This window comes from Rhagoletis zephyria, unplaced genomic scaffold, assembly GCF_001687245.7.
Source record: "Rhagoletis zephyria isolate East Lansing unplaced genomic scaffold, Rhagoletis_zephyria_1.1 Rzeph_scaffold_09256, whole genome shotgun sequence".
Classification (NCBI taxonomy): Eukaryota; Metazoa; Arthropoda; class Insecta; order Diptera; family Tephritidae; genus Rhagoletis; species Rhagoletis zephyria.
Genome location: NW_016166335.1, coordinates 16,095 through 24,636, shown reverse-complemented (window position 1 = coordinate 24,636; position 8,542 = coordinate 16,095). Strand labels below are relative to the sequence as shown.

The 8,542-nt window shown below is 38.4% G+C and overlaps 2 protein-coding genes across 3 annotated transcripts; one reads left to right on the top strand and one right to left on the bottom strand.

Annotated features, from left to right (window-relative positions):
• Window positions 1-2,256: 2,256 nt before the first annotated feature.
• On the bottom strand, window positions 2,257-3,333 carry LOC108375648 (ice-structuring glycoprotein-like). 2 transcript variants are annotated; one of them, XM_017631791.1, is made up of 2 exons: window positions 2,800-3,333; window positions 2,257-2,751 (listed from the first exon to the last, which is right to left on the bottom strand). In XM_017631791.1, exons 1-2 carry the CDS (start codon window positions 3,224-3,226, stop codon window positions 2,732-2,734), a joined length of 447 nt encoding a protein of 148 aa, XP_017487280.1. In that variant the 5' UTR covers window positions 3,227-3,333; the 3' UTR covers window positions 2,257-2,731. The 2 variants fall into 2 exon arrangements, with proteins under 2 accessions (XP_017487280.1, XP_017487281.1); XM_017631792.1 differs by having other exon boundaries at window positions 2,872-3,333.
• Window positions 3,334-6,260: 2,927 nt separating this feature from the next.
• Window positions 6,261-6,909, top strand: LOC108375647 (uncharacterized). Its single transcript, XM_017631790.1, has 3 exons — window positions 6,261-6,346; window positions 6,406-6,565; window positions 6,630-6,909. The coding sequence occupies exons 1-3, from the start codon at window positions 6,334-6,336 to the stop codon at window positions 6,892-6,894; spliced, it is 438 nt and encodes a 145-aa protein (XP_017487279.1). The 5' UTR covers window positions 6,261-6,333; the 3' UTR covers window positions 6,895-6,909.
• Window positions 6,910-8,542: the final 1,633 nt, after the last annotated feature.

The following is an 8,542-nucleotide window of genomic DNA, read 5'->3' as shown; positions in this document are numbered from 1 at the left end:
AAGCTTCTGGATCCACAACATTGCAAGTTGATAAAAGCGTTGTAAAATCGCCAGCCATGGCAATGTTTGGTCGCCAAACTCAATCGCGATTAGATCTGATGCTTCCGCAAAATGGTAATCTCTGCTACGGAACGTAAACTTCCGCCAAAACCCTTTAAGTTGGGTGAGAAAGTAGCTATATGCGATTATTTGTCTAGCAGCAAATGGCAATTTGGGACAGTATCCGAAGCAATTGGAGACCTACACTTTGACAAACAGTTCGATGACGGTCGGACATTGAAGAGACATATAGATCAGGTTAAGAAAGTCGGTGAGCAGCTGATAAGCCAGCATAGCGTTACGTAAACGCAATTTGAAAGCAGCCCCTCTGAAACAGCTACGATGCCAGCAGAAATGAACCGGCTGACCTCGCTGCAAATACACAGGGTGAACTGCGCTGATCTAAGAGAACAAAGCGCGCGCGAGAGCGTTTACAAATAAATTTTTTATTTCGATATTTTCACTATTTATTTCATATACATTTTTCTTAAATTCAGTTTCAACTTAACATTTCATAGAAAAAACCTTCAAGTTCGGATCACATTACCATTTTACCTTATAAATGATGAACGCTGAAATTAACTGAATTTCCTAAAATGTTGTACTGTATCGAATATTTACTTAACAACAAGTGTTTCAGAGATGTCATCGACCAAATGTCAAACAAAGCAAAACATGAAATAAAAGCATATGAATTAGTCTGCAAATAACTGTATTCGAATTATTTTGGTTGGTTACCACACTATGCTTAGAAGGCTGATCCCGCGGTAGTAGTAGTAGTAGATTGGATAGAGCCCCTTTGAATACCAATCGTCGGGTATGCACCTTATTAGCTCCTTGCCATTATAATTGAATAGCTCAGCTGGCAGGCCATCAGCTAAAGCAGCTTTGTTACTTTTCATCAGCATAGTCGCTACACGTACCTCGTCATAGTCAGGCGCTGGGATATCGACTCCATCGTCATCGGCTGGGGACTCGGGTTCGTCTTTTCCACTTCTTTCACTGCTTCTGCCATTCAAAAGGATAGAATAGTTTTCGCCATGGTTGTTCCTACAGAAATCTTGAAACCTTCCGGTTTGTTGAAGAGTGCTCTTTCACAGCAGGTGTGAGAGTCGAGCGGCGAATCCATTGACCGTATGTTTTAATAGCAGTTTTCTGACGGTGAACTTTCCTTGCACTGTTGGGGGCACTTTTTTTGCTGCACCGAGGTGGGGTCGTATATTGGGTGCATCAATATAGAGGTTCGAGTCGATGTTCGGCCCTGGGAATGTACGTACGAGTATCTAAAACAGTGGAAGCATGACTTCCGTCTATCGCAACATGCCCGATTTGGTTTCCCGTTTTTTTTCGATCTTCTTATGCTAGAACCCAGTACTACATACTGCTAAGTTTTGGGCCCCGGCGAAGTCGATCAGCCTCAGCTCACCGTTTCTATGTGGAGGCTGAATTTTCCGGAGCTGGCACCAAAGATCCCTTCGTTGCCCACCTTGGCATTTAGATCGCCAAGCCCGATTTTATGCGTGTGCGAAATTCTTTACAATAGCGTACAATTACTGATGTATGCCGACGAGATTGACATCATCGGTAAAAACAAGGGCCACTCTGTTCTGCCTTCTCGGAATAAGATGGAGAAACAAAGCGTGTTGGTCTAGCGGTGAACGAGGACAAAACGAAGTATCTTCTGCTATCACACAAACAGTCAGAGCTTAAGAGTGTCGACTTGAAAAAGACGATGACTTCGTTTATTTTAGAACCAGCATTAGTAATAACGGCAACCTTGAGATCCAACGGAAAATCACTCCGCCAACAACGAGCTACATTGGACTGAGAGTACGCAATTCAGAAGTAAAGTCCTCTATCGACGTACAAAAATCACACTCTTTAAGTCATTCATCTCATCTTTTCTCAATATACGTAAGGCCTACTAAAGATTAGTCAAGGTCGCTTAGTAAATACTATGTTAACTAAGAGCCAAGTACAGGANAGGAGTTTCACCATTATACCTTACTAGCTAAGTGGAGATAGCGGGTCTTGACTTAAACGTAATCGTCGCTACTGATGTCCGGCAACCTAGTAATAGATACTGCCATGTTTCGGAACCGGCGAAGTCGATCGGCCTCAGTCCGTTATAGGGCGTTAGGGAGGTATTATCACTTGCGAAGCGAATGAATTTGGCGAAGCGAACGGTTTGGCGAAGCGAATAGGAGGCTGAGTTTTAACCTTGCAGGCTCAATTTTTCTACAATGGCGTCAAAGATCTCTTTTTTGTCCACCTTGGCATTGAAATCGCCTAGTACGATTTTTATATGGTGAATTTTTAGTGGTTTGGGTACCGCCACGTTAAAACCCACAACAACGTCTACGTTTGCACTAATGCATAAAATTTAAGTCAAAAAACAAACTGGTTCTCTGAAATTTTTGTAATTTCACGATTTAATTGACGATTCGTTGCCTTTGGCTTATACTCATACACAAATGCATACATACATACATAAATACATACATAGACAAACTCCAAAAATTATAGCCGACAAAAAGAGTGGATATCAATTTCTGTAAACTGTTATCTTCTTCTTCTTTGTCTTCGCTATTATTGTTGTCTTTGTGCTCTAACTTGAGCTCATCTTCATTGTGATTGCCTTCTTCTGCGAGCTTGAATTCGCCTTCTAGCACGCCAACGTCTTGCCGCAGCATTATTTGCGGGCTGCAGCTGGTGCTGGTGTTGCTGGCGTTGCTGCTGTTGCCTTTACTAGCAGTAATGGTGCTGGTGTTGCGGCTGTTGCTACTGGTGTTGGCGTTGCTGCTGTTGCTTTTAATGCTGCTACTGCAGCTGGTGCTGGTGTTGCGGCTGTTGCTACTGGTGCTGGCGTTGCTGCTGTTGCTTTTAATGCTGCTACTGCAGCTGGTGCTGGTGTTGCTGGAGTTGCTGCTGTTGCCTTTACTAGCAGTAATGGTGCTGGTGTAGCAGCTGTTGCCGGCGTTGCTGCTGTTGCCTTTAACAGCAGTAATGGTGCTGGTGTTGCGGCTGTTGCCGGCGTTGCTGCTGTTGCCTTTAACAGCAGTAATGGTGCTGGTGTTGCGGCTGTTGCCGGCGTTGCTGCTGTTACGATAGCTGCAGCGTTCGCTGTGTAGAAACTGGTAATAGTCACAAAAAGGACAATCACAGAAAATAAGCTGAAGAAATTCATTTTTTAACTCGTCGATAGTAGTACTCGTATGTATGTTCGAAAGATTAGTTAATGAACGACTATGTTTTCGAGGCTTTTATAGTAAAATTATGTTGCCTTTTCTCTAAAATATAATTAATTACGTAAGTATTTACATATAGCCACATGTTCTTGTATATATTGTATTCGATATTTTAATAGCTGGTTTATATTTGGATAGCTTATAAAAAGGCAAAAAAAAATAATGTTAGTAAACAGTCTAACTTTTCAGTAAAGCATACATTGGTTATGGCAATCATAAACCAATCAAACAGCGAGTAACTAATGAATATTATTTTTATTTGTACAGATTGGGGAGGAGTTATAAATAAAGTTAAATGCATAGCAACTACTTTTCGTAGCCTCATTTATACATAAGTACTTTTGAAAATTCGTTTGATCTGTTTAAAAATGGAAGTGACATCAGTATTTTTACTGCCAGCCAGGCGGCTATAGAATGTTCGAGAATAACACTGCAGATTTTGCCAAATGCCGCTGATCTCTTAACGAGTTTACTAGAAAATGTCCCGCGGACATTTTGTGAGATTCACCGTACTCGTGAAAAACTGCAAAGTTTAATAAAATCTTTGACAGAAATATGTACATATATATCAAGTATTTCCATACAAAACATGCAAATTTAAAAAGTAAGGACAATTTTCTGAAACTTCTGAGCATAGATGACAAGTAGAACTTCTTTGCCAAATTACTCGGCAGCTTGAGTATAGAGCAGACTTGGGAAGTAAGAAGCGGCTGGCGGGCATTTTTTAAGTCGAATAAAATTTCCTAGATAATTAAAGTGAATCAAAGAAGGAGCAATGCTTTGTAGGCAAACGACATCGAACCGGAAGCATCGATATGGTACTCATTTAAAGTATCGCTTTAACACTATCCTTGTAATGTGAGTTTATGACATTCGATATGTTACTAGGGTTCTGGTACTCGACTCCAAAAAATATCGTTTTAAAACTATCAAGTATAAAATATCGTATCGTATCGAAATTCGTGTCCCTAATGCTCTGTGCTCTACATACTGGAGGAGGTAAAATTTCTGCAGTTCGTAACGCAGTTAAGCAAATCGAGACTGTGCTCTCGAATTAACTCATTGTGTCTTCTCTCTATAACAATCAATTCTCCTCTGGCTTTGTCTAACCGGATGAAAGGCGAAATGAATCTATTCATACGAAATGTGTATTGTCATAAATATTAAAGCTCTTAAGAGAGTAGCGGTACATGTGTACACGCCGATGTTCTGACCCGTGACTAATTTACGTACCCCGCGAGGACTTAGGAAGCTAAAAAGAGCGCGAGCACGCTCCAAGCACTCCAAGACATTTTTTTTTCAACTTGAAATGGCCTTGATCCCATGCGTCTAATTAAGAGTTAAGATCATTTCGCAATACAAGGTTGGAGTAGGAGTTAAGAATTACGGCTTCAAATATCCTCCCTCAGTTCTATTTAAAGCAAGTTTCGTCAGCATCAGATAGTCGGGGACTCTCTAGAAATTCTTTAAGTCGGTTTGTATGTACAACTTAGGAACGAGATATCAACACAATAAGAGTCTTAACGTCTTCGAAACACTAATAGATCAAATTTATTGGTATGCAGACACTTGAACTCGGAATACATTTGGTGTCATAAATGAGTCGTAAAGGTGTATCGGAGCATTTACGCTCATAATGAGCTCATTTAAGCGTCCGTAATGAAGCTGTTTCCTTTGCTCGGAAGGTGTACTTATATGAGCTTAAATTCATACATCAAGTGAGCCTCAAACACTAGACGAAACTAGATTTAGAATTCGAGTTTTCAGCAGGCCGTCATCAAAGTAATTGATAAACTGAAATTGAAATAAATGTCTTGCTGTAATTACGAACTCATATCCATTAACCTTAAGATAAGATTTTACATTTTTCGCTTAACATATCCTTAATTTTCAACAAAGAAATAACTTTCCAAACCGATTACTAGGATTTCTAGGATTACTAGGATAAGGTAAGCGCTTACCAAAGAATTAAAGCTTTTGCTGGGTGTCCTCCAAAAAAATGGAGCAATCGTAACGGAACATTCTACTAATACCACTTTTGATCACATGCGGCAATAACGCAAAATTTGCTTTATTTCACTTTTAAATGGGAAATAATACCAAAATCTGACAAAGGTTGGAAATAAAACAAATTTTGCCTTATTTCCCATTGCTCATCCCATTGCTTATTTATACTATTTGTAAAAAGACAGTTTACTGGCAGAAGAAAAAAGAACTTTTTTGTTTCAAAAATACAATTAAACCAAGGCACAGACAACAGGTAGTATCAGTATAGCAGCTGATTTGATTTTTTTTTTTTTCAAATTATTTGTTCTCGAAAATGTCAAATATTTTTAATTTTTTCTCACAAAAAATTCTAAATTGTTAAAATCTATTTGCATGCGAAACCTTTTTCCATACAAAACCAGCGATTGAATTGCAGCTTTTGGAACGTTCGCCCAACTCAGCAGCACAACCGCTGATTACTGGGCCTGGCACGGGGTGGATCAATGCTTCGAGAAGCAAACCAATTTACTAAGAAAGAAAGTTGTAACAGTTTTCATTTTTTCAATGTAAATTTTTTTATCTATTTTGTATTTCACATGGCACGCTTTGATGTAGAAGAAAAAAATCAGAACAGATTTTGACATTTTCGATACCAAAAGCAACAACAAAATACAGGCAAATGTTGTTTTTTTCTCAAATGCTCTAAACCCGTTTGATAGGCCTTGAATTAAACAAAAAATGTGATATAATTCATATGAAGAAAGTAATATTCACAAAATATTTTTACTTATGAAAAGTCTAACAAAAAGTATAGGGATTGCATCGTCTTTAATAACTGCTCGGCATATTGAACATAGCGCTTTGCATGAATTTTATCTGCATGATTTTTGCTATTTATCATACAAATGTGTTTATCATATTTACCTAAATTTTGCAGATAATCAATGACGAAAAATTAATAAATGAGGCGCGTCAGTATAAAATTTACACAGCAAAAAGGAAGCGGATTATCGCAATAAACTGAAGCGAGCGCTGGCGTGGTAGTGCTATAAGCACTAAAATGGAAGTACCTGGTGAGAAAAACTTTTATTTAATTTCTATATTTGTTTGTGTTATACGACTTCATTTACAGAACCTGAATGTCAGTGGAGATGGCGGACCTTAATGTTTCGGTCTGTGCGGGAGTGCACTAAACAAAAATTTGCCTCTGGCAGTGCAGCTACTGACCCTGACAATGAGTGGGCGCTCTTTAGCCATTTAGAATTTTTAGGGGAACACGTCAAGCCAAGAATGTACGACACTTTAATTATCTAATTTGCAGGATAATATGTTTACGTTTTTATATATTTCAACCAGCATACCTCCGAGTCAAGCGGTCAGTATATCGGAGTCTGAGGAAATAAGTGTACTGCAGCCGGAGGAGTTTTTTACACTGCAGCAAGAAGAAAGAAGTACGCCACTGCCTGCACCATCCAATGATGGCTTTATATTTAGAGTATATTTCAGGCAATTCGACGACAGAGCTTGTGGAGAACTCAAGGTCGAGCGCAACTACAAACAATGGAAAGCGCGACAATCAAAAGGTCAGCGAACACCTCATTTCATTTCATGGATTCCATGAAAGAGGCGGTTACAAAAAGACTGCAGATTTATAATAACAAAAATGAAAGCTTTTTAGCACTTGTCGATGAAAAATTAAATGAACTCACACAGAACGAGCGCGAAGAATCAAAAATTTTCATTTTTAATCATTTATTTCAGAAAAAAAACAAGTAATTTGCGACCTGAATGAATTTATTTAGTTTTAGTTTTATACTTTATTGAATTTTTATTTTGAGTTTGTAGTAAACTTTTTATTTTTCTGAATTGAAATTTGATTGATTTTTAATAAGTGTGCTATTTTTGCTTTTACACTTTCCATTACTTTTAGTTAATTAGTTTTAAGTACATAAAATTGAAATGCGATTTATTTTTAAGGAATGAAAGAACCGAAATATTACTGAATTCATATTGAAAATTATATTTTAATTTTCATTTTATTTGCGAATACATATTCTTTTAGGGTGTCGCGTAGTTGGTATGCAGATCTGGCTGCACAGTTTGAACATAATCATGAAACATTTCTCAATGGATTAACCTCTCTTCGCCAAAGTCCTTCGACTAATTCTCCATTGCATTCATGATCAACGAAGCCATGTGGGCAATAGTAGCCATCGGTCATTTTTAAAAGTTGTGTAACACAAGTGTTGCATTAACAAGTTTCTCAGCAGTCTCTGGTGCCACATTTAGCTTTCCGCGTAAAATTCTCCATCTGGCAGTCAAAATACCGAATGCGTTCTCAATAGTTCTACGGACTCCCGACAATCTTTTGATAAAACATTCCCGCCTTTCGTCCAACAGCACACCAGGAAACGGCTTCATCAGATATGATTTTAAAGGAGGAGCTGCATCTCCAACAAAATTATAGGGGAAGGAGGTATTGATATTCAGTGCAGTGGCCTTTGTATCGGTAAATCTAGCTGCTGATTAAATAGCAGTTAAATGTTAAAATTCCTCCATTGCTTTGACTGCCATAAGCACCGACATCCACGGCTGTAAATGTATAATTCGCATCGCAAACACCTAGCGAACGAAACGATACTGTACGTTCCTGAGAAAAATTAAAAAAAATGTATATCATTTAATAAACGTCCAACATTTTAGTGTGTACCTTTATAATTATAGAAGTTGGACCCGAAATGTGCTGGACATGTAATTGCAATATGTTTGCCATCGATATGGCTCCAACACAGTTTGGTAGATTACAAATATTTTTTTAAAATCTTCCGCTATCCTTTGCCACTCAGCTATATTTGGCTTCGACGAGTAAAATGGACTTAATGTGTTCCAAACGATGTCGCGGTCGCTATGCAATCATATTTTGTATGAAATAGGAGCGGGGAATTAATCTTACTCATAAGCCATATCAGTGCGTGACTATGTACTTCAGCCGCTCAGCTGCTCAGTGCGTGGCATCGTCCTAATTGATCTCCAATAGTACCCGTAGGAGATTACTTGCGGCTAATTTATGCCCAATTGTACCCGATTGAGAATAATCTCGGAATACTCTCTTTAGAGATTAGTCGCAAATTTTTTTGCGGGGTGCTTATTTATAAACGTATGTGTTCCTTTTCTTTTGTACGTGTTTATTGATATATCTGTACTGTAATGTTTTCGGACGATACTAGCTCTTACTGCCAATATAGGAGTATTGCATATATGTATGTATG

Coding starts and splice junctions, on each gene's coding strand:
- LOC108375648 (XM_017631791.1), bottom strand. CDS start 3,226: ATGAATTTCTTCAGCTTATTTTCTGTGATTGTCCTTTTTGTGACTATT. Junction 2,752..2,799: donor AACAGCCGCAACACCAGCAC/CATTACTGCTAG, acceptor CAACACCAGCAC/CAGCTGCAGCCCGCAAATAA.
- LOC108375647 (XM_017631790.1), top strand. Junction 6,566..6,629: donor GAACACGTCAAGCCAAGAAT/GTACGACACTTT, acceptor TATTTCAACCAG/CATACCTCCGAGTCAAGCGG.